A 26,633-nucleotide genomic window follows, 5' to 3' on the forward strand; every position below is an offset into this window, starting at 1 on the left:
CCCGTTACCTGGGGAATGGCCGAACAGATGTGGCACATAAATGTAATGGAATCCTTTGTACTGTAAGAAGAGAGCAGGCAGATATGAATGTTTTTCCTCTCTTGATTTGAACATTTACATCCCACTGCAGAGATGCTTACAGGGAATGACTGAAGAGTGGGAAGGGAGGAAATTTTGAATTTTCAAATGCAACAGATCAATATTTTTTTCTCCCTAGGGGGAGAAATTTAGGATTAATTTAGAGAAGTTATTAGTTCTTGTTTCAGACTGCTTTGGCAGTCACCTGGAGCATTCTTTTCTAAACAGTATTTTTATCTCCTGTATCCAACACTCAAACAATATTAAATGAAAATAAAAGAAAGAAAAATAGAAAAAGGCCAGATTTCCTCAAACTAAGATCCAGGAGTTTAGGAAGAATGTGGCAAATAAAGGGGAAGTCTTGGTGATCTGACTTTTTTTTTTTTTTTAATAAAACTTGGAATTACATTTTCCTTTTTTAGCTAATTTTATGGGAAGCTTGGCATAGTGGACAGAGAGATGGCATTAGGTTCAGGAAAACCTGGGTAGAAGACCAGAAATGCTCTGGACAAATTATTTAACCTTTCAATGTCCTCATGTGATACTCTGAGACCCTCAGAAATGTCAGTGATCTGCACTGGCAGAGAAAGTTCCTCATTAGGAACTCTGTCCCAATGGAACCTTGAGTGTGGTTAAAAAAAAGAAGTAAAAGAAAAATCCATATCACACCTGCATTCTAGGGGACGGATATTTGGTTGCTGTTGTAAATGTGAGTACATATTAAAATAATTCATTTATATACTTTATGCTTTTAAATAATTGCTTTCACATATATGTGAAAATTTACTTTGGCTAGCCCAATGCTTTTTCATTCATTCACTCATTAATATGTCACTTTATTTGTTGATCACATTACTCCTACAAGATTAGTGACTAAGGTATATAATTATCCATATCTTACAGAAAGAAAACAGACTATGATTAATTTACTTGCCCATGGTCACACAGCAAATCAGTGGCAGAGATGAGAAAGACCTCCTAACTCTTACCCTGTTACATTTCCCTACTATATCATACTTGGATGTCTATTTCTGTGTATTTGCATATCAATTCTCTATCTCTGATTGTTCTATCTCTGTCAGGTTCTCATTTTAAACAATTAAAACCCTTGAAGCTTTGTACTATCAATCACCTTATCATCTAAGTCTTCTACCAGCACTATTATAGGATAATGCTATTATGTTAAGGCATCCATCCATCTTTGTCATCTTGCAATGTAATAGAGGAAACAAATACATTTTTTCATCTTTCATTTTTCTGCTTGTCCTAATATCTATAGGACACGTGCTGATTGGTCACTAGAGAAATGCCCAGATACTGGTTGACATAACTTATGGGGACCATACCAAACAAAGCACAGTACAGCTACTATAAACTAAAATGAAAGCAAGTGATATCTTTCTTTGCTTTTTATTTAATATACAGATTTATATTTCTTAAATACTTTGTCATGTTTATCAATATACAGTTTTTTTCATCATATATATATATATACGCACATTTTAAAGCACAAAACTATAACTTAAAATTGAGCTGCTATAAATACAATTTACACATTGCCATAAATTATACTATTTTATAAAAATAGGACTAAAATATCAACTCTATATTTTGGCAATTTATAAGGAATATGGGAAAATCATATACATTTTAAATTTGCTTAATCATTTTACAATGAATCTCCAGGTTTGACTGAGAACACTCTTTAGACACACATGTAAGATTTACCACTAAAGGTATTCCTATGGTTATGGCTCAGTTTTGTCTTTGCATAAATATTTGATATTTCTAATCTTTTTTGGATTGGACAAGTCTCTTTCCATCCCCTTTTAGGAAAAAGCTATTATTTGCTGCCAGTCAAAACCTATATTTAAAACTCTCCAAGTACATAAAAATGTGTATTTAACTTCAAAACATATAATATATGAATTATCTTCTTAACAGTTTTGTACAGATAATGTGTTCACATTCTACCATATATAAGTGGTAGAAATGAGTTTTGTTCAAACAGCCTTGTGTTAATTTAACCATCTTAAGTAATTCAAAAAACATTCCATAAAATCACAGAGTAACTATATAAGTAGCTACACCTTTCTATTAAAAGGGAGGTAGCCTAGAACAATAACTTGAGTCTTTGCTGCTTGGAACAGATCCATGTCTTTGAAAATAGTAAATTCGTTACTTGTAATTTATTCTAAATGGAATCACCAAATACACCCTGATATAGCTCAATGATTTAATCCTTTTAAGTCAACAAGCATTTGTTAAGAGCCTAATGTATGCCAGGCACTCTTCTCAATGCATACAAAGAAAACTACAACTTCAGATGAGGAAAGAATAAGGGGAGAAAAACATAGTTTGTTTTGATTTTCAAAAGTAAAATGTAGCTAATAACTCATTATGTATATTACAATGGGATCTAACATGGCAGCAATAACATTTGTGCAATAAGTGAAATCCTGTCTCTAAATTCAGCTTTGATTTGGAAATTTGAGACCAACAAAACCCAAACCCTGAAGCAAATATCTCTCCCCCTCAAAAAAGCTAGTGGTAATCATTACTATTGTTATGCTTTTTGCATTTTAGGTTGTATACAGGTAAAATCTAGAGAGGGGATAGGAGAGCTCAGAAGAAGTATTAATGGTTAGTACCCTCCCTCAGCACATCCCTTCTTCAGCACATTCCTCCCTCCCCCAGGAAATGGACAGCATCCCATTAAAATGACTCTTGCTTCCTGCTTCTGCATTTCATTCATATCCAGCTGGTTCTAATGTCTTCTAGGTTTCCATCTCTCTCCATAGGTGGGAGTGAAAAGGCAATGAAGTGAGAGCTATTGTGAGAAGTCTTTCCTTTCTTTTATGAGCAGCAAATCTAGATTTTCAATATTTTACTGCAAACTACTTTTTAAGACAAAGGGAGGATTGGTTTCCAGCTCCAAGGCATCATATTCTTAATAGACCAGGACTTTTTTGGGAATCATTGCATCATATAACTTAGGAATGGCGCACTCTCTCTCTTTCTCTCTCTTTTGTCTCTATCTCCCCCCCCCCCCATTATGTGAATCAATCATTTGAAATTTGAATCTCCACCCATAAAAAAGAAGAATGACCTGATGTTATTTCTATTCATTTAGCTATGGAATTACTTGTGGTTGCCACTTAGAATAGAATGACTCATATTATGCCATGTAAAATATTACTTAGGTGGGTGTTGTACTTAAATAAGTAATAAAAACCCAAAAATCTGAAGTTCTACATTCATAGATAAACATTCTACACCGTCAGCAGGACATCTTTCAATTTAACAAAGCTACCCCTGATTTCTGACAACAGAGCAAAGATAGAAGTATTTCACAGACTGGTTTGAACCTTAAATAGATATCTATATTTCTAATATATACTAAATGGCATTTTCCTTTCACAATGTTGTAGCTTCTCATGATGCCTCAGCATAATTTTAGCAATGTGATCTAAGAATTTAGAAATCATAGAAAGCTGGGGTGGCTACAGATTTAGGGGTTTGGAAGCTGCATAATATAGGGAGGAGCAGAACCTGCATAGTGATGCAGAGAAAAGAATTAGAGCTTCTTGGCTTCTTGGGGTTTGGGGGTTTTTTCCTGTTTGGTTGGTGGCTTTGCTATCACACTATTGTGTCTGCTACACAGATCTCTCATTTCAATGAGGCTTTCTTCTATGGCTTTAGCAAACTTGACAGAAGAAGTCTCTTTGCAGTCGTGGAAGCTGGAGATGCAAAACAATATATGTTCTGCCTGAGGATTGTAACAGGTGCCATAACCATTTGGGACTACAGGACCATAGCAGCAAAACATCTCCATTGTTGTTGGCACCTGAGGGAAAGAATCACATTTTAGAATTAGATGATTCTGAAAAAAAGTAATTAATAGTTTATATAATTTGATTCAATTTAATAAGCATTAATTAAATACCATCTATACCAGATGAGATTTTTGACCTTTTTTTATATCATGGAACCCTTTTGACAAACTGATAAAGCTTATGGACCCCTACTTTAAGTGTTTTTAAATATATAAAAGGAAATGCATAATATTACAAAGGGAACCAAAAGTTAGTGAAAATTGAATGGACAAAAGACTGGCCCCCCATCTCTGGGTCAAGGGGCCTCAGGCTTATAGGAAAAATGTTGCTTAAACTAAATTAAGGGAAGTGTGATGTTCAGACTGGGCCCTATCCCCCAGTTCATGAGACCTTAGACTTTCCAAGAAGTATGTATCTAACAAAGTCAGGACATCATTGCAAAACATACCAACAGGTTCTGTTGTGTGCTCACTCTTGTCCACACACTTTCCCATTGTAAACGAGAAACTGTGTCAGTGATTCCCAAAATTTGTAACCGCAAGGCTGTACCAGGATGTGACAAATGGGCTTAAAAGTGTACCTCACTAAAGGTTTGGGGCTGATCTCTATTAGCCTTTCTTGTGGGGTCAGTTGCCAGCCGGCTAATAAATGATGCTTTAAATTGAATAATCTGGACAGAGCTGTCTATCTCATGTCAGTCCATTTCAAAAATAAAGATATATGTTTTCCCAATTCAAATTCACAAATTCCTCCCAAATCTGTTCATAAATCTTAGGGTTCATACTTCTAAGTTCATATTCCTATGCTAGGCACTTGGGATATGAAGCTTATATAATGGGAGGAAATGGGCAAGAGTTGTTATATGGGTTACAATCTGCACCATAGTAGAGAGAGTATACCCATATCAATAAGATTATTTAATTATCAATTTTTTAAACCACTGGCTGGGTGATTTTGCTGATTTTCATCTCTAAAATTTTGGAGTCTTAGAGAATTGCCTGGAACACAGAAAGGTTGCTATTTGTTCAGGGTTTCACAGCCATTATGGGTCAGAAGTGACACCTAAACCCCGGACTTTATGCTTCTCATGCTAACTCTATAGTATTCCACACTAACTTTTACTGAAGATTATGATATATATTTATGATTTTTAATCACATAGACAATTGTAATCATTAAAATAAATACTGTCAATAGAAAAGGCAATAATAAAATCACTACCAACTGAGAAATGTTTTATTTGTTCAGTCAGATATTCTCAGTGTGTAATCTTCTGATTCAAAGTAAGTAAGGCCTAGTGGAAGCTGCATTGTAATTCGTTATTGCAGACATTATAGTAATTTCCCAGGAGGCACTTTGGTTGCTTCAGAGAGTTAATACCATTTTAAAAGTGAGTGATTTGTGGGATAGCAAAATTTTGTTCAAGAATCAAGGTTCTAGAAAATCAGTTATTGAACTATGTAATATAATGCCTATGCTTACTAATCTCTCATATACAATGTATCATTACATTCTCAATTTTAAACTTATGATGTTTCCCACTTGTCTCAAGCTGTTTTGTAATAGTCAGAGTTCAAGAATACCAATTATCGGATGATATAATGACTACACTCACCCCCCTCAATCAACAAAAATCCAAACAAATATAACCCCTGTAAATTAAAAATATGAAGATATAAGCTTATTGATTGTTTATTATATGCTTAATTAATCTCAGATTGTTAATTTGTCTGTCTGATTATTTTTACTTTCAAGGACAGGCATGATTCTGAACATAGCTTTAAAAATCTCAAAGATTTCCATGAATTAGAGTTTTAGTTACCCTAATAATATGCTGAAAGATTTGGAATACTATTCTGTGTATTGGAATGCATTCTATTCTGATATGCTTTGCTCTGTTATATTCCATTTTTCTTTATTCCATTCTGCTCTGTAGAATGATCTATTTTCTTTAATTTGTTCCATTCCTTTTCTTTCCTTATTCTATCCAGTAAAACTCAGGATTTACTAGTTTCTAAATTATTTCTGCTCCTTGAATCAGCATATTCTCTTACATAATGCTTAGGTTATTTTTGTTTTTTAATGACTATTAGATAGAAATATTACTATATGATTCTGAGATTAATCATTTCAAGTTAAGTCTAATTAACTATGGTTGGCCTACCCCTCAGTGGTGACAAAGCTAGTAGGTATTTGGAAACTGAGGATACTATAGAAACCATTAAGTAAGGAAATGTGTTTCTTAAGACTCCAAAATATAACAAATAGTTTATTGTTTTAAAAAAGCCACACCCAAATTACATCTATTAGTAGCACCAGATATAAGCATTTTTGCTGTGATAGAGTTTGGGGCTTGTTTTAAATCTTTACATTTCAGGAGTTGTATACTTGGGCCTTCAGAAGTGACACTTGGCTTTTAAATGGAGTAGAACAAACCATTAGTCTTGCTAATAGAGTCATAGAATTGTCAGATAAATGTGCTGTGCAATAGCCCAAGGCCATAAAGCCATTCAATAGCACTTTTTGCCCATGGATGGTTTCCCAGAAAATTTATGTCGTGGTATTCTTGTTGCATTTACTCATGTCTGCAGGCCCACAGACATTATGACAAGATCAAATTACTTAGTAGGTTTTTATGTTCCAGAACAATATTATCAGTCCCTTTTAGTGCACATGCCCATCCTCATGTAGATGAGTCAGTTTTAATAAATTGATTACTCTGGGTATTCCCTCTCTTATTAGAGCTGATTCCCTAGGGAAACAATGTTTTTAGTTGTGAATGATAATTTTCAAACAGCATCACAACAAACTAAGTTGGGAACTATTAGATCAAAGTTTTATTTTCTCATTCTCATTTTGTTTTTTGCTTTTTTCTACTTTATGGCTCATAAAACTTAGAAATAGGAACATAATGATCATTTTTGTAATGAGTCATTATTGTTACATTTAATACATTGAACTTATAGGAGCTCAGAGAATGGAAAGCAAACTAAAGGTTCATATTTCTGGGCTCAATTAGGTATCAGATTTATTTTTTCCACCTTTAAAAATATATATCTTGCTTTAATAATCATTTTGGGAGAGAAAAATCAGAACAAAAGGGAAAAACCATGGGAGAGATTAAAAAAAAAAACAGAAAAAAAGTGAACATAGCATGTGTTGATTTATATTCAGTCTCCTTAGTCCTTTTTCTGGATGTAGAAGCATTTTCTGTCCAAAGTCTAGTGGGATTTCTTTAGATCACTGAAGAACCAAGTATTTCATAGTTGATCTTCGCATATTCTTCCTATTATTGTGTATAACGTATTGCTGGTTCTGCTTGTTTCACTCAGTATCAGTTCATATAAATCTTTCCAGACCTTTATAAAACCCTTTTGTTCATCATTTTTTATAGAACAACACTATTCCATTACCTTCACATACCACAACTTGTTCAGCCATTCCCCAATTGATGGGTATCTACTCATTTTCCAATTCTTTGCTAACACAAAAAGAATGGCTACAAACATTTTTGCACACATGTATCTTTCCCTTTCTTTATGATTTCCCTGGAATACAGACCCAGTAATGGCACTGCTGGGTTAAAGGTCGATTTTATGGCCCTTTGAGCATAGTTCCAAATTGCTCTCCAGAATGGTTGGATCATTTCACAACTCCATCAGTAATGTATTAGTATCCCAATTTTCCTACATCCCTTCCAACATTTATCATTGTCTTTTTCTGTCATCTTAGCCAATCTGATTGGTGTGAGGAGATGCAATAGAATTGTTTTAATTTGCATTTCTTTAATCACTAGTTGTTTAGAGCATTTTTTTCATAGTTCTATAGATGGCTTTAATTTTGTCATCTGAAAATTGTCTGTTCATATACTTTGACCATTTATAAATTGGAGAATGACTTGCATTCTTATAAATTTGACACAGTTCTTCATATAATTTAGAAATGAGAACTTTATCAGAAACATTGGCTGTAAAGATTCCCTCCCCCCCCCCCCCCCCCCGGCTTTGTATTTCCCTTTTAATCTTGTTTCTATTGGTTTTATTTGTTTAAAACCTTTTTAATTTAATGTAATCAAAGTTGACCATTTTGCCTTTCTTAATGTTCTCTAATTCTTCTTTGGTTCTAAATTCTTCCCTTTTCCAAAGATCCAATAGGTAAATTATCCCTTGTTTTCCCAATTTATTTATTGTATCATCCTTTATGCCCAAATCATGTACCCACTTTGACTTTATTTTGGTATGGGATGTAATATGTAGCTCTATGTGGAGTTTCTGACATATTATTTTCTAGTTTTCCCAGCAATTTTTGTCAAATAGTGAATTCTTATTCCAGAAGCTGGAGTTTGTTTGTTTGTTTTTACTATATTACTATAGGCTTTGATTATTGTGTTGTATATATCTAATCTATTACATTGATCCACCACTTTTTTTCTTAGCCAGTACCAAATTAGGCATAAGATTTCTTAAAGGCAGAGCTATTGACCAGATGACCTTTGGAAGTCCACTTTAACTATGGGGGATTCTAATTATAATGGAGGAGTTTGTTTCATTTAGTCCAATAATATCCCTGTAAGAGACTTAGCAGGGAAATATAACTTGGTCTGTTTTATAGAAAGTGTAACTGAGGTATAAAGGAATTATGTGATTTGCAGTTGGGCTTAACATCAGTAATAAAACCCAGACTGGAATTTAGATCTAGTGACTTTCAGTACAATAGTATTGTCAGCAGGTTGTTGTTGGATGGATATCACCATTCCTAAATTTCACTGTAGGTTTACTTAAAAGCAGGATGAACTATAAAACTGAAACAATAACTCAAAATTGGGTTGTTGCACAGCATTTCTTAAAAAAGAGACAACACTAAAACTATTTGATTTCTTGGGTGAACAGCTGATTTTAAACTCATACCTGGCTGGTTGAGAGGATGAATCGATTGCTTGTCAAGTATGTTTCATCTGTGAACATCTCTGGCAACTCCTTGCAGAGTCCTCGGGATATTTCCCTCAGTCCTAGTAAATGATTATCAATTGCCATACCAGTGATGGCCTGGGTAGAATGGGATAAGAGTACAAAGTCTGTGAAATGGAAGGTTATTTCATTCTATTCTTATATACTTTGCTCTCTTCTATTCCATTTTACTCGATTCCATTCTGCTCTGTTGAATGATCTGTTTTCTTTAGTATGGCCCATTCCTTTTCTTTCCTTATTCCATTCCATTTCACTCCATTCAGTAAAACTTAGGATTTACTAGTTTCCAAAATTGTTTCTACTCCTTCAATCAACACATTCCCTTCCATGATACTTAGGCTATTTTTGTTTTTTAATGACTAGGGAAAGAAATATTACTGCATGATTCTGAAACTAATAATTTCAAGTCAGTCTGATTAACTGTGGTTGGTGTACCCCTTGATGGTGACAAAGCCAGCAGGTACTTGGAAGGATTGTGGCTATGTCTCTACAATTCTAGAACAACTGCCTAGGAAGCTGCAATTCTATTATAAAGACTGGAAAGGGAGTTTCTAAAGGCTTCACTAATAGGTTATTGGGATTCTTATATAATGTGAGACCACACTATAAACAAGAAGAAAAACTTGATCAAGCTATCATTGATGATCATACCGTCATTGATCCAAATGGGCTTGCTTCTAGCAATAATGAAATTATACTAGAGGAACAAGAGAAAAGACTATGGGATAGGATCATTTAGTTCTGAGATGTGTAGACTCATCACCAAGTTGAAGCTTCTATTCTCTAATGATGATCCGGGAAATATAGCATTTGAGTGGTTGGCAATTTAATCTGTTTGGTGAACTGCTGGCAACTATTTATTATTTATATTATATATTTATATATTACTTTTATATATTTATTATTTATATTAGTCTTTGTGGATAAATATAGAATCAGGTTCTTAGAAGTGATCAGCTTAACTTTTTCTTGAGGGTGAAAATTAATTTAATGAATTTTTAAAAGTCTTTTTGATCATAAAAGATTTATAAATTTCCTAACCAAATATATCAATATCATGTCTTAAGGGAAATAGCAAGCTAATAACATCTGAGGGGTCATCCAAGGTATTATTATGCTAAATTAAGTTTAATGAGTTCTGCATTTATGTGATATTAGTATTTCTGTTAAATCTTAATAAAGGGGAAAACTGAAGTCATAATAAACTGCACTAATTTTTTAGTTTTGGGGTTTTGACAACAGTTGTCTTAGGTTTGGGTGAATAAAATAAAACTGAATTAGAAACTTTTGTCCCTTCAACAATTGCTTTTTTTTTTTTATTGCTGAAGCAATTGGGGTTAAGTGACTTGCCCAGGGTCACACCACTACTGAGTGTTAAGTGTCTGAGGCCAAATTTGAACTCAGGTCCTCCTGACTTCAGGGCTGGTGCTCTATCCACTGTACCACCTAACTGCCTTTAGAATTGCTTAATTCAATGCTGAATAATGGAATGGCATGCAGCTACTGTTACTTTTCAAATATATATGTAATCTTAATAGAATAGCAGGAGGAAAAGTGAGTAAATTCATTAATTATAAATGTTATCCCAAAAGTCTTAGTGCAGTTTTAAGCTTTTAAACTTTTTTGGGGGGGACACCATTTCTATTTAAATTTCTAATGTCAAGATTTGTTTTTTAATTTAAAATAAGAGATTCTGTTTTGATTTTTGAAGCCTTCCTTGATCTCTCAACTCTAAGCTCCTGCCCTCTTCACAGTACCTTGTATCCATTTTGTATATATTTGTATTTATTAGCTTCATATTTAAATTACATATATATGTATTATGTACTTGTTTATCTTCTCCATTAGAATCTAAAATCCCTTGTCAGTAAAGATTATTTTACTGGTTCAGCTTATATTACTAGAGCAATGCCTAGCACATAGCACATACTTGATGAATACTTGCTGATTATTGTTTGATTAGATTCATTAATGGCAATTAGTAAAGGGAAGGGTATTTAAGTCTTTAAAAGTTTTGTAAAACTTTACCAATTGAGGGAATTTGTAGGAAAATTTGTTGTGTCTGAATTGGAGAAGAGTTTGAATAAAAAACTTTAAAAATAGAAATTAACTCTTTTACTTTCTCACACATCTGTAGTCTTAATTAGATCAACAATATGCTTTTTAGTTAGAATGATTCTTTAAAGAATAGATAAAAATGTTAGGCATTAAACTAAAAAGTAGATCCTAATAAAGAAATAACTTAAACAGGATGTTTCAGTTTATGTACTTTATATATAAAATGAGTTCTTTCAAAGTACTGCAAAATAAAGCAGGAAGACCTTTTCTGTTAAATCTTTTTTACTCCCTTAATTTACTTGAAAATGCTGTTTTTATAGCTAGCACAAAGGTAAACTTCTGTCCAGGCCAGTCTAAATTATCACTAACTATATACATATAATTTGTATGTATATCTCGCTGTATCTCCATATCTAAACTGATCAGTGAAAGTACATCTATTAGCACTAGGTTCTGTTGATGTGTTTAGTGGGTAAGCTCATTTAAATTGTCCTTAATAAATACTGGTTCTAATTCTGGTAACTTAAAAAACAAACGAACAAAAGCAGAGTTCTTACTCACCAACACAGTGTATTCTGTCTGAGCCCTGATGGCCTCTTTTAAAAGAACCATCTTCTCTGAGTCCTGCCAACAGATCAGAATTATGTAAAATATAAGAGGTTTAAAGCATTACTTGGTAAAGGACAGCACAGAGAGGGCTATCAGAAAGTGACTGAGCTGCATGGAATTGCTGTGCAATTTCTCCTTAGAGATGAAGCAGCATAGATTGTTTCTGAAGTCTAACTAAAATAGTTACACCTACTGGTACAGATGATTTTTCTTCAGTCATTGCTTTCACAAAAGCCAGTGCTTCAGGAGTTGCCGACCTAATGTTGTCAACTCGTCCCTCTTCGAATCGGCGAATGGAAGCACTTTCATATGTAGGGACAAGTCTCTGGTGGTATCTGCACAGAATGAAGTATGAATGGCAAATAATTTATTTGGGAGGAATCATAAATGTTGAAAGAAAAATAATCTCAGTAGACTTCATTTTTACAATCCTGATTTTATGTGGCATAGTATTTCATTTTAATGTTAGTAGAGTTCTGTAAGAAATCCCCTAAAGATGAATGTTAAAGCTCTTCTAATATGAAGGGCCGAATATTGTAACATATATTTGTTATGCAGCTGGTAAGAGAAAAAAAAAACATTGGTTGATGTCTAAAAAGAATATCCATTGTAAAATATAGAATTTGCTGAAAGATCTGAAGAATGATTAATAGTAGAATGAAATAATTGTGTAATTAATCATTTGCCCTTACTGGAAATCTGTTTTATTAAAAACCTCACAAGCATACCTTATTGTTTATTGTTTGTTCTAGGCAGAAAGAGTCCTTAGGCTAAGGGGGAAAAGAAAAGCTACCTAGTTCTTTTCCAGAAGGCAGCTGTTGGGTTTTTTTTTTCTTTTAATTATTTTCCCCAATAGAATTTTATTTAACATGTAAAGACAGTTTTTTTTTACATTCACTTTTATAAGATTCTGAGTTCCAAATCTTTTTTCTCCCTCCTTCCTCTTCCTCCTCCCCCAAGGTGTCAAACAATCTGATATAGATTATACATGTACAATCATATTAAGCATTTTCACAGCCACATTGTGAAAGAAGAATCAGAACAAAAGGAAAAAGAAAACTATGAGAAAGAAAACATGCTTTAATCTGCATGCAGAGTTTATAGTTTTTCCTCTGGACATAGATAGCATTTTTCTACCATAAGTCTTTGAATTGTCTTAGATCCTTGCTTGTTGAGAAGAGCTATATTTCATCATATAATGTAACTGTTACATGTGTACAATGTTCTGCTGATGCTGCTTACTTCTCTCAGTATCAGTTTATGTAAGTCCAGGTTTTTCTGAAATCTACCTACTCATCATTTCCTTTTAAAAATATCTTTTTATTTTCAAATATATGCAGAGATATTCACTATTGCAAAACCTGTGCTCCAGGTTTTTCTTCCTCCTTTCCTCCCTCACCTAGATAGCAAGTAATCTAATATAGGTTAAATATATGCAATTCTTTTAAATATATTTCCATATTTATTATGCTGCACACAGATCAAAAAGGAAAAAAGTTGCTCACCATTAATTAAGGCACAATAGTATTTCATTCATATACCACACATTAGCAAGCCATTCCTCAGTTAATGAACATCCCCTCAATTTCCATTTCTTTGCTACCCACAAAAAGGGTTGTTGGGTTTTGAATATATGTTAGGAACTAATGAATCTCTATTGATCTCTGCTAAAGATTTCTGCAGATAGCCTTTTCTATCCAAAGTTTATTAGAATTGCATTGGATCACTGAATTGATGAGAAAAAGCAAGTCTATCATAGTTGTTCATTATACCATCTTGTTGTTGATATGTACAACGCTTTCTTGACTCTGCTTGCTTCACTCAGCATTAGTTCATGTAAATTTTTCCAGGCTTTTCTAAAATCATCTTGTTTATTATTATTTTTTTTTGTAGAGCAATACTATTCCATTACTTTCATGTACCATAACTTATTGTTTCACAATTGATGAACATTTATTCCTATTTCAATTCTTTGCCACCACAAAAAGAGCTACCACAAGTGTTTTTGCATATATGAGTCCTTTTCCCTCTTTAATGATCTCTTTGGATACAGACTCAATAGTCTGGACCAAAGAATATGCAGTTTTCCAGCCTTTTGAGCATAATTCTGAATTGCTTTCCAGAATGGTTAGGTCAGTTCACAGCTCTACCAATAATGCATTAGTGTTCCAGTTTTCTTACATCCCCCCAACATTTATCCATTATCTTTTCCTATAATCTTAACCAGTCTGATAGGCATGAGGGTGGTACCTCAGAGTTGTTTTAATTTCCATTTTTCTAATCAATAGTGATTTAGAGCATTTTTTCATAGGTCTATAGGTAGCTTTAATTTCTTCATCTGAAAAGTGTTCATATTCTTTGATCATTGAATTTTACATTCTTAGACATTTAATTCAGTTCTCTATATATTTTAGAAATGAGGCTTTTATTAGAAAGACTAGCTGTAAAAATTTCCCCCCAGCTTTCTGTTTCCCTTCTAGTCTTGACTGCATTAGTTTGTATGTGAAAAAACTTTTTAATCAAAATTATTTGCATCAAAATTATCTATTGCATTTCATAATGTTCTCTAGCTCTTTTTTTGGCCATAAACTCCTCTATTCTCCAAATATCTCTTAGGGAAACTATCCCTTGCTCTCCTAATTTGCTTATAATATTATCCTTCACACCTAAATCATGTACCCATTTTGATCTTATTTTCATATGGAATGTGAGTTGTAGGTCTATGTTGATTTTATGATATACTGTTTTCCAGTTTTCCCAACAACTATTTGACAAATAGTGAGTTTTATCTCAGAAGCTGGAGTCTTTGAGTTTATCAAATGGTAGATTTTTATAGTCATTGTTTATTGGGTCTTATGCATATAACCTATTCCACTGATCTACCACTCTATTTCTCAGCCAGTATCAGATAATTTAATAATGATTTCTGCTTTATAATAGAGTTTCAGTTTTAGTACTGTCTTTTGCATTTTTCATTAATTCCTGTGATATTATTGACTTTTTCTTTTTCCATATGAATTTTGTTATTATTTTTTCTAGCTTTATAATTTTTTTTTGCAGTTTGGTATGACACTGAATAAGTAGACTAATTTAGGTAGAATCATCATTTTTATTATATTAGCTTGGCCTCCCCATGAACAATTGTTATTTTTTCCAATTGTTTAGATTGTGTGAAAAGTGTTTTATAATTGTGTTCATGTAGTTCCTTGGTTTGTCTTGGCAGGCGGACATCCAAATATTTTTATTTTATCTACTGTTATTTTAAATGGAATTTTTTTTCTATCTTTTGCCGCTGGGATTTTTTGGTAATATAGAGAAATGCTGATAATTTTTGTGTGTTTATTTTATATCTTGCAACTTTGCTAATGTTGTTTCAGGTAGTTTTTTTGGTTGATTCTCTAGGATTCTCTAAGTATATCATCATATCATCTGCAAAGAATGATAGTTTTATTTCTCTTCATTGCCCATTCTAATTTCTTCAATTTTTTTCTTTTCTTTTTGCTAGAACCAACATTTTTATTATAATATTGAATGATAGTGGTGATTGTAGGTATAATGGGCATTCGTATTTCACCATAAGGAGGCTTTTATTTAAAAAACAAACAAACAAACAAACAAACAAAAAAAAAAACCCGGGTGATCATGCATTTCCCAAGATCACATTATCTTGGAAGCACTAAAAACTTGCAGATTCCCAGAACTAGTCATGAAAACATCTGAAGCTTGGGACAGTGCCTCCCCACTCCCAGGTAAGCAGAGCCCAACTTTAACATAAAGTTCAGGGTCAAGAAATAAACTGGAAAAATGTGCAAATAACAAAATAATTTGATCATAAAAAGCCACTATGGTGGCAAGGAAGAACAAGACATAAACTCAGAAGTAGACAACAGTGTAAAAATAGCTACACCAACATCTCAAAGAAAAGTGCTAATTGCACCAAGCCCAGTAAAAATTCTTGAAATAGTTAAATGGATATGCTTGGTAGAGGAAAAATTGGGAAAAGAAAGAACAAGGGAAGAAAATTAGGAAGAGAATGAGAATGAATAATTTGATAAAAATATTGAAGAATATAATTTAAAAAACAAAATTAGCCTAATGGTAAAGGAGGCACAAAAACGAGAATGAAATAATATCAAATATTTTTAGACCAAGTTTTTCTGATAAAAGCTTTATTTCTCAAATATATACTAAATATTTCTTTAATTTTTTAAAAAATAGGGGCAGCTTAGTTGGTGTAGTCAGGAGGACCTGAATTCAAATCTGATCTTGGACACCTAACACTTCTTAGCTGTGTGACCCTGAGCAAGTCACTTAACCCCAATTGCCTCAGCAATATATATATATGGCATTCTCCAATTGATAAATGGTCAAAGAGCATAAGCAGGCCATTTTCAGAAAAAGAAATAAAAAACATCTATAGTAATATGAAAAAAGTGTTCTAAGTTACTATTGATTAAAGAAAGTCAAATTAAAACAGTTCAGAGGTATCACTTTATAGCTATCAAAAATGACAGATGCTGGAGAGGATGAAGGGAAAATAGATACACTAATGAACTCTTGGTGAAGTGGTGAACTGGTCTAATTATTCTGGAGAAAAATTTGGAACTAAATTCAATGGAGTATAAAACTGTGCATACTCAGAAATATCACTTCTAGGTCTATATCCCAAAAAGATCATAAAAGGGAAATGATTTATATATATATATATATACATATACATACATATATATATATATATATATACATATACATACATATATATACACATACATATATACGTATGCAAACATATAAATACAGAATATAACAACTCTGTGACAGCAAAGAATTGGAAATTGAGGGGGATGCTCATCAGTTGGGGAATGGCTGAACAAACTTGTGATATATGATGGTGACAGAGTACTATTATACTGTGGGAAATGATGGAGAAGGTGGTTTCAGATCTATATAAACTTATGCAAAGTAAAGTGAGAAGAACCAAGAGATCATTGTGCACAGTAACAGCAATATTTTAATGATGATCAACTACAAAAGACTTGAGTATTCTGATCAACAATTCAAGACAATTCCAAAGGACTCATAATGAAAAAATGCTGTCTGCCTCCAAAGAAAGAAGTGAACTCTGAGTGTAAGATTTATAATTTTCTCACCTTATTTTTCTTGCTTTGTTTTCAAATATAACTAATATGGAAATATGTTTTGTATTATTTCACATGTGTAATTGATATCATATTGCTTGCCTTCTTCATTGTGCGTGGGATAGGAGAGGACAATATGGAACTCAAAATTTAAAAAAAATGTCAAAAACTAAATAATTTTTAAAAAAATTCTGGAAGTTTCTTGGAGTGCAAGCATAATATGAATCAATAGTATGATATTATGACCCCCCAAAATTAATGTAATTTTGAACTGCCATTAAAAAAGAACATTGTTTCCAGAATTAGGGAGATGATAATCATCTGCCTGAATTCTACCCCCATCAGATGTCTCTGATTCCTTCTGTCTGTTTTTCTCTCTTTCTCTCTCTCCCTCCTATTCTTGTGTATATATATATATATAGGTATATATAGGTATATATACATATATAAATCTCTATATAAATATATTTAAAATATAAATATAATATATAAATAATATATAAATATATTCATATGAACATAGTATGGATAAAGCCATAACCATAAAAAGCCTTTGGAAGATGGCTACCATTCCAAGAGTGTCTTGTCAAATGGTTTAAGAAAACAGACTTAATTTGTTAGTGATTTAAAACATAACTGAGTTTTTAACAGGAAACCTGAATTATAGTTTGGTTGAGTAATTTTCTTTTACTTAAGAAATATCATTTTATTAGTGTCATTTTATAAGCACCAGGGACATTGTCCTTCCTTTCTTAGAGGGTTTATATGCTCCATTCTAGGTATAGGAACATTATGTTCTATCAGGGAAATCATTTTATTGTATGAAACAGAAAAAAATATATTAAGTTCATTTCTTTTGAAGCAAGAGGACTCACTCAATCTTTATTTTTTAAAAGGTCTATTTTTTGACTATGTTTTTACTCACCTATAAAAGGCTAACTGGAGTGCCACCTGAATATAAGCATCTGGGCTGGTCCTTTGTTTCTTAATGAACTCTTTCCCATAGTTTTCAAACTTATATGCAGTGAAGTCAAGATTCTTAACTATTCTGAGAATAAAAAGAAAATTATGTCAAAACATATAAAATATGATTTATATTTTCAGTTCTTCAACATACATATTAATACTATCTCACATATTATAGCTTCTCAGTTCTCAATCCACTCAGTTCTTACAACCTATTCCTTCATTTTACCTCATTTATAGATAACTATAGATAGAGATTGCTTTATTCTTGATTTTGCTATCACCCATAAGCATCCCACCTCCATGTTCATGAATCCAAAAATTCCTTTATCTTAAAAGTTCTTATCTTCTTGTTCATGAACTTAATTTTTTTATAATTATAGTCAGATATAATTGGTTTCCCTTTGTAATCTCATATGATGTATTTTATGTATTTGAAAACCCTTTTTTGAGGAGTCCATATACTTCAGACCACCAAGAGGTCCATTAGACAAACAAGATCCTTGCATTATGTGATCATAATCTTTTATCATTTCATTTTTCTTTCTATTTTACAAATCCTTAATCCTGTTTTACTATTCTCACCAAACACTCCATTATTCAATTTTCCCCAGGCCATCTTCTTTATTCATTGGTGAAATAGTTTCACTATATACTATCCTCTACACTCAAATCTTCTGTCCCCTTGTTCTGAGGTGATTATGTCTTAGCAAACCTGAACCTTGATTTATTGCCATCATCTACCACCTTCAGTCCTATTCACTTTCACACAAAGCTGGAGAAAATCATAAAACTGTGCTAACTGGGTCTATTATAAATTTATATTACATAGTCTCAACTGGGATTTCACTGCACCAAGGCAATGATTTTTCATTTTCCTAATTAATTCACTACTCCATTTGCTACAGTGGCCATTACAAAGCTTTTTCATCCTCCCATGGTACTTCCTCTCATCAACCTTTCAGCTGAGAATCTCACTTCACATATACATGAAAAAAATTTGAGTCATTATTTTTAGAGCTCTCTCTTTTTCCCTCTTTATCTCACATCAACCAGAGGACTTCTCTCATTATCTCCTTATTTCTGTCTCATGAAGAGGTAGCCCTTCTTCTTGTCAAGACAAGTTATTCTACCTTTACAAGTCATCTCATTCCTTACTGCCTTCTCCAGCAGATTTACCCTCTGTATTATCTTTGCTTTGTCACAATTTTTAATCTTTTCCTACCTAATGGCTTCTTACTTGCTGCTTACAAATACCGCTGTCTTCTCCATTAAAAAAAAAAACCCACAAACCTTTCATTTGAACCAAACAATATTTGGTAGTTAACATCCTTTATCTTATTTCTATGGCTAATCTTTTTGAGAAAGCTATCTAGATTATGTGCTTTTACTTCTACACTTTGGATTTTATATTTATTCTTCTATAGTTTGTCTTTTGATTGTGTATTTCAAGTGAAACTGCTCTCCCTAAAGTTATTAATGATCTCATATTGTTATGTCTAAAGATCTTTTCTAAGATACATCCTTCATGATTTCTCAGACTTTGAAACTAAACTGTTGATCATTATTTTCTCTTAGATATTCTCTTCTCTTTAGATTTCTGCTTCTTCTTGTCTAACTACTCTTCTTTAGTCTCCTTTGCTGAATCTTTGTCCAGGTCATGCCCACTAACTGTGGGATGTTGCCCAAAACTCTGTTTTGGTCTTCTCTTTTCCCTTTATCTTTCTTGGTGATCTTGGGAGTTCCCAGGAGTTCAGTTATCATGTCTACTCAGATGATATACAGATCCATTCTCTCTCCTAAATTCTAGCCTCACATCATCGATTGATTTTTGTGTATCTTGAAGTTTATTGAGGTCAGAGACTGTGTTTTTCATGCATTCTTAAAATTTAGCAAATATTTAATTATGCTTGTTGAGTAGGTGAATCCAGTGAGTACCTGAGTACCTGTTATAAACCTACTTAACCTTGTGTAGGATGATAGTTGATATAATCTCTATACTTAAGGAGTTGACACATCTGTCTGGGAGACAATATACACTCATGTGTAATATTCTGTCTTCTATTTTGGCCTCAGATGGTTAGCCTTTTTTCTACTATTCCCCCATTCTTGAAATGCTTACAGTCCTTAAATCTGTCTTGGAGAAAACCTAGCTTCTTTTAAAGTATAGTTAAGATGCATCTAGGATTGTCTCCAACATCCTGATCTATATCTGGCCACTGGACCACAGATGACTTTAGAGGAGAAAGTGAGGCTGGTGATTTTGCACAAACATCCCTCATTTAAATCCAGTTCACTTGCATGCCATGAAATCACCTCCCTGAAGTTATGGTCCTCTTTGAGAACAAAAGACAAACAACAGGTCAGATGCTACCTGTCATGATGCTGCTAAATGATAGTATTGTTTCCCTCTCAACATTACTTTGTCTTCTGTTTTTTTATTGAGTCATTTCAGTTATGTCCAACTCTTTGTGAACTTATTTTGGGGTTTTCTTCGCAAAGTTACTAAAGCTGTTTGCCATTTTCTTCTTCAGCTTATTTTATAGATTAGGAACTAAGGCAAATAGGGTTGTTACTTATCTGAGGCTGGATTTGAACTCATGAACGTAAGTTCCTGATTCCAAGCCCAGTGTTCTGTTCACTGTGCCAACCTAGTTGCTCTGTTTTCTGTTTATCTGTTTTATTTCTTCAATGTCTACTGAGTATGAACTAAGTATATCCCATACCCAGAGATGTGCTAGTAAATGTTTAACAACTTGCTTTCTTAACAACAAAAAGTTACAAATTTGATCCTCATTATTAACATTTTATCCATCACTTTCTTAAGTCTAGACAACAAAATAATACATAAAGACTTGATTTGAAGCATTTGCCAATTTCTGAGGTCCAAGTGCTCTCATTGAAAATTTAACAATTGACTTTTGATAGACAGTAGGAGCTGTCTCTAGCACATCTCAGTGTTACATTGTATTGTACAGATGACCAGTGTTTTACAGTTCAGAGAATTGATCACTGTAGACAGGCATAATCAGGGAAAGAGGATAGAATTTGAACTAGCAGATAAAATATTTCATCTGAAAATAAAATTTCAATAAGTATCCATAATATGTGACTAGAATTAAAACATGATTTTGTGCCATATTTAAGAATATGTATTGGTATAACATTCAGCATCTATTACTGATTTTTAAAAATAGTGCTACTAATCTAGTTCCTGGCAAAAAACTGAAAAAAAATTATCAAATAAAAGGCTACATTAAAATTGGAATTGAAAACTATGCCTTGGAGGTTTCTAGAATGTCCACCCTGGACTTTGATTCATTTAGTTCACTATTTAAGGCAGGCTTCAGCTGTGCTGCATTTTGTTCCCTTTCTGTCTTTTCTTTTCTTTTTTTTTTTCCAACTACTTTCCTGGACCTTTCTTTGGTTATAAAAGTAGGATCAAATGCATTGTGACATTGCTTCTGGAAGAGTGTATACTCTCCTACTAATCCATTCACCATACAATACCATTTTAGGAAAAAAGTGCTCTCTTATTTCAAAGAGGACTAATGGACTTGTTTGTGAATTGGATTTAGTGAGGCAGAATTGCACAAAGTTGTCAGCTTCACTCTCCAGAGTCATCAAAGTCTAGTGTCAGGACAAAAGTCAAGATGACTGGCAATGGCCCAGGATGCAATAAATGACGTATCTAACCACGCTCTAAGCCCTCCATAAGCACTGCGGCAGCCATCTTCATGACCTTTGGAACAAATTATTTCTTCCATTTATTCCTTTGGGGGATTTCTTCACTCCCTTGGCTAGACATCCCCCTATTCACTACAGTCTCTTGGAACCACAGGTGAGAGGGGGACTCATCAAAGGGGCATGAGTAGCCCTTACACAAAGAGACTAGTCCTTCCTGAACATCCCAAATACCCCATGTTTTTCAATGTTACATGTTCACATATAAGTAGATAAACACACACACACACACACACACACACACACACACACACACACACACACACACACAAAGCCAATACAAGGTAATTTATGAGAATGGGGACAATAAGAACTAAATGTTTACCACTCTTATGAAGGATGTGCTCAGAAAAGATGGAAAACCCTATAGATGATAAGGTTCTTCACCTGCAAATTTGTAGATGGCATTTTGCCTTCCTCAAATCACCTAGTTTTTATTTTATGTAATTTTTTATAAACTTATTTAGTATATTCTTCTTAATGTACTTGTATATTTTTAGTGATAAACCTCTTTTTATATAGCTAAGCTGGTTTACTGACAACAGACACCAAGGTTGAACTAATTCCTCTTTAGTTTGTCAAACCTATCAGAACTTTCCGCTGGTATAATCTTTGAGAATTTTGAGTCATTTCCCTTCCTTAATGAAGTTTAAGAGTAGAAATTTTAGCTTTATAAATTTTGTAGTTATTTGGAATGATATTTCTCTTTCTTCTATTACCCTTTGAATCTTGTTACTATTGTATATGAATGCTTTTGATTTTTGAGGGTTTATCTTATACCCTGTTGTTTTGCTGAAGCAAAGTTTAGTTCAAATTTTCCTTAGCTATTTTAGTGTTTCTTCGACTTCCTTTAATTCTTATTTTCTGTGCCATTTATTTTGTTCACATGTCATAAAATGAAATCATAATTTGTTAATAAATTTTGTTCTTTATTGTATTGTGTGTATTCAAGTATTACATGTGTTTTCATTTTGTCCCCTCAAATAGATTATAAGTTTCTAAATAGGTCTTTTAAAGATGGGGACAAAATTAGACACATAGTAGTGACTTTGAAAAGACTTCTACTTTTTTGGAAAGAATGGCATGACTTAGAATTCCACAATAGAGTGGGAATGTATCTTATAATTTTCCACTGAGTCATAAAGTCACAGAATTTTTGAGCTAAAAGGAATTGTAGACATATATAAACTTATATTGAAGTCCCGTTAAAACCTGATGTGGTTCACTCCCTATCCTGGGGTGTTAAGTTACTCTGGAAATGTAAGCAAATTGGAATAGGTTGGATTCAAATAACCTATTCAAATTAGTTGCTTATAACTCCCTCTGAATTCAGTGAAACATGTTCCTTAGGCTTTGTTATGTTCTCTCAGATGAAACCTGCTTTAAAAAAACCAAAACAGCACCCCCCCCAACTTTTGTATTTTATGTAAATGATGGCTACTTTAGTACACTTATTTCCTCAGGTGTTATACCTAATCTTTGATTTGACTGCAATAACATGAAGGGAACATAGTAGTATGAAGGATAGTAAGAAGGACTATAACAATAACATTTGGGGCTTCCAAAATATCTCAAACCAAAATGCTAAACAAAATCAATGAGACTCCAGAACAATAACTCTAAGGAAATTCAATGGCTCTCCATACCGTTGAAGTTTTTCTGCTGATGATGCCAGGTGTCCCTGAATTTCTGGGGAGCATTTCCATCTCAGTCTTCTGGGAGCAGGAAGTTCACTGACAGAATCAGCTCTAACTAGCTTCTTTGAGCTTTCTTTCCTGTAAGTGCAAAGAGATAGATATCTTGAGTTAATTAATAGCTTTCTTTTATTTCCTTGCCTTCTGGAATTCTTATGATTGCCACATATTTGCAAGTTCATAGTGGTTTTACTGCTAAAAAAGTTTCCCAAACTTTTTCTTCCCTTTTATGGAAGATGTACATAAATAACAGAATTTTTAATCATAAAATTCTATCTACATATTCATATCAGTTTAAACATGAGTTTATATTGGTTTAATTTTTTTTTCATTATAAGATGGAGTATTGTCTCATAGCTTACAGAGGTTTGAGGAAGTCTTTAGCCACATCAGAGAGTATTTTTCCAGGCAAAAGCCACTGACTCCTATGGAAACCCAACTGAAAGCCCTATAGAAATACACCCCCCCACACACACAACACAACCCTTGGGGTTTTGTTTTTTAGAAAAAATATAAAACATTATGCTTATCTGTTTTAAAAGTTATAAACAATGAACAAAGAATCACAAAATTTTGAGTTTTAAGGCAATTTAGGATGCTATCCCATCCAATACCCAGAACAATGCAAGAATTTTCTCTACAACAATATTGATGAAAATGTCATGGAGTCCTTGCTTGAGCACCTCCTGAGATGGGAAAATCACTATCTCACAAGCAACTTATTCCATTTTCAGATGGTTCTAATTGTTGGGAAGTTCTTCATTTTGATGAACTGAAATAAACTTCCTTTTAAACCCGCCTATAGCTTCCTTCTAATGCTTCACCATAAATCAACACTTGATTCTATTTAGCAATACAACAAGAAATAAAATAGAGCTCTGTTGTATCCTGATAATACTTCAAAGATGCTGGTATCTCTAGTACCTGGCAGATGGTCTTCACGAAGAGGTATGACTTGATAATTTGTATTCCTTTAGCTTAGCTTTTTGTGTCACTTCCAAGGCATGATGACATTTAGGAGCTGTGGTCCCTCAATCAGCTGCCAAAGTAATCACTCCTCTACTTAATAAACTCCAATGGTTCCTTTATATCCCGAGGATCAAGTATTAGATTTTTTATTTGGCTCTCAAAGTCCTTTAAAAGGTGACCCCAACCTACTTTCTATTCCAACTTTATATATTATGTACTTTTTGGCTTAGCACAGTGATTTGGACAGTATTTAACAAAATCTTTCTTTATTCGTTTATTCATTCATTCATTCAGTGCCTATCTAGGCCTAATGTTTGGCTCACAGAAGGTGATTAATTAAATAAAGCTTGATTTATTAATAGACTTTAAATTCACTTTTTTACTGTCTCAAGCCCACTTTGCTGATGCTCAACTAACCATACCACACTGTATCCATGGTGCTTAGTATAGTTACTGGCACAGGCTAACTGCTTTTTCATTCATTCATTACATTAATTCATTCATAAAGAATTACGAATAGAAATTCATATTTTTATATTAAGGTTTGTAAAATGCTTTCTTTACAACAACCCTGTGAAATAAAAATGTGAGCTTTATCACAGTAATCACAGAGGCACAGTGAATTTGCTTATGGTCACACAGCTTGCCAATTTTATAGCAAGAATTTTAACTAAGGTGTTCTTTCTGACTCTATATTCTGTATCCTGTGCCCTTTCCCCTACTGTAGTCACTTAAGAGAGGAATGGAAGAGGAAATGAGACAATGGAACAATAAAGAGGATGGGTAGAGAGAGGCAGAAACAGAAACAAATGATAAATTATTTCTCAGAGAAAGAAAAATGTAAAGACACATAAAAATGGACCAAGAGTTTAAAAAATAAACCAGAGACTACTTTGTTGACAACTTCTAATTCCCTGAACTGTGTATTCTTACACGAACTCTCGTCATCCCACACACTTGGGCTTGAAAAGGAGCCTCTTGGGTCACACTAATGGAAAAAGGGGTTAAAAAAGAGACCAAAAGTGCTGTTCGATTGGCCTCTCTCCTCAAGATTTTCCAAAAGGAAATATAGTCTTGTCTCCCAGCCAGGAAGAAAGATAGATCCACAGAGCAGTATTGTTATCTACAACTGCCTCATATTGAAACATCCTGGAGAGAAAGAGCTTCAATCTTTAATTTTCAGTTCAGTCCAATTCAGTAAGCATTTAGTGCCCCTTCAATATGTGAAAGGGTGTTAGGGATACAACTATAAAATAAATAGCCTCAGCCTTCAGTTTACATTCTAGATTCTCTGAGCACTAAAAGTTTGATACTGTCTCAAAGACTAACCGATACCATTTCAAGAAGGTACTTGAAGCACTTTACAAGTTCTTGTATTTTTCTGAAATCATTCATTTTTGTCATTACATCATAATAGCATTCCATTACCTTAATTCACTACCATTTGTTTCTCTAGTCCCTGATTGACGAGCACCTCCCCCATATATATATGAAAACATATAAAAACACACATACAGTAACAATAAGTTTTAAGACCAACTTTAAGCAAATAAGTTATTCTGACTGTTATAATTATCCAAACTAACTATAAGGGACATATGAAGATATTATCTGTATCCAAAGAAAGAACTGATGAATAGAAGTATAGAATGATTTTAAATATATTACATATATATATTTGCATCTAATGGTGATCATCTCTAGGATGGAGTAGAGGAAGGAAAGAAAAAAATGGGGGAAAATAAATTTACATAACTTTTTTGTTTATTTAAAAGAATAGCAAGTTATATGCTGTGCATTTGCAGTTTTGTGTGTGATCTTATTTTTATTATATTATGTTATGGAAATGCTTGTTTTATTCCATAAAATAATTTTTTTAAAAAGCATAAAAATGGACAACTTTAAAAGTTTTATTCTGATCGATCATGAATAGCATGACTCCAGTGGAGTAATGATGATGATGATGGACTCTATGCAAATTGAGACATAGATTTGTGGACATAATTAATATGGGAATTTGATGAATTTTTCATGTGTATTACATATATATTCATGGTTACATTTTTATACACATACATTTATATACAAACACATGAGTACATATGTATATAAATACACATAAAATATTTGTGATACATGTTGTAATTATATTATGTTACAAATGTAATTTGAACAATACAAATGTTTTTCCTTTTTCCTTCTCAGTAGGGATTGGAGAGATAAAAGAAAATAAATTGTTCTTAATTGAAAAAATAAAATTACCTTGAATACTTCATTTTCTTTGGAAGCATGAACAGTAACTTTTAAAGTAGTACAAATTCTATTATGAATACTTTCTTTTCTCTGAAGTGAAATGAATACCTTCTTTTCTCTGAAGTGACCACTATTAGTGAGTAATCCCCAAAGATAATAATGAAAAATCGATTTTGTATTTTAATAGAACCTTTGTTTTGAAATGTTTTATTAAGGAAATAGCATTTCTAGTTTATTTGGGTGGAATAATTATAGGACCATGAAAATAATTTTTATTTCCTTCAAGTACATGCTCAATAGATTCTTAATGATTTGTGGATT

General features: G+C 33.0%; 1 protein-coding gene across 1 annotated transcript in view; it reads right to left on the reverse strand.

Moving 5' to 3' along the window:
* Positions 1-3,193: 3,193 nt before the first annotated feature.
* CHAT (choline O-acetyltransferase) overlaps positions 3,194-26,633 on the reverse strand; it is a 91,018-nt gene continuing 67,578 nt past the window's right edge. The window contains exons 9-14 of the mRNA XM_074285243.1: positions 23,043-23,171; positions 17,612-17,734; positions 11,742-11,883; positions 11,501-11,563; positions 8,822-8,959; positions 3,194-3,925 (exon numbers count right to left, since the gene is read on the reverse strand). Of these exons, the coding sequence (XP_074141344.1) occupies positions 3,656-3,925; positions 8,822-8,959; positions 11,501-11,563; positions 11,742-11,883; positions 17,612-17,734; positions 23,043-23,171 (865 nt within the window). The 3' untranslated portion in view covers positions 3,194-3,655. The remainder of the gene's footprint in view (positions 3,926-8,821; positions 8,960-11,500; positions 11,564-11,741; positions 11,884-17,611; positions 17,735-23,042; positions 23,172-26,633) is intronic.

The sequence above is a fragment of the Sminthopsis crassicaudata genome, chromosome 2 (assembly GCF_048593235.1).
Source record: "Sminthopsis crassicaudata isolate SCR6 chromosome 2, ASM4859323v1, whole genome shotgun sequence".
Lineage (NCBI taxonomy): Eukaryota > Metazoa > Chordata > Mammalia > Dasyuromorphia > Dasyuridae > Sminthopsis > Sminthopsis crassicaudata.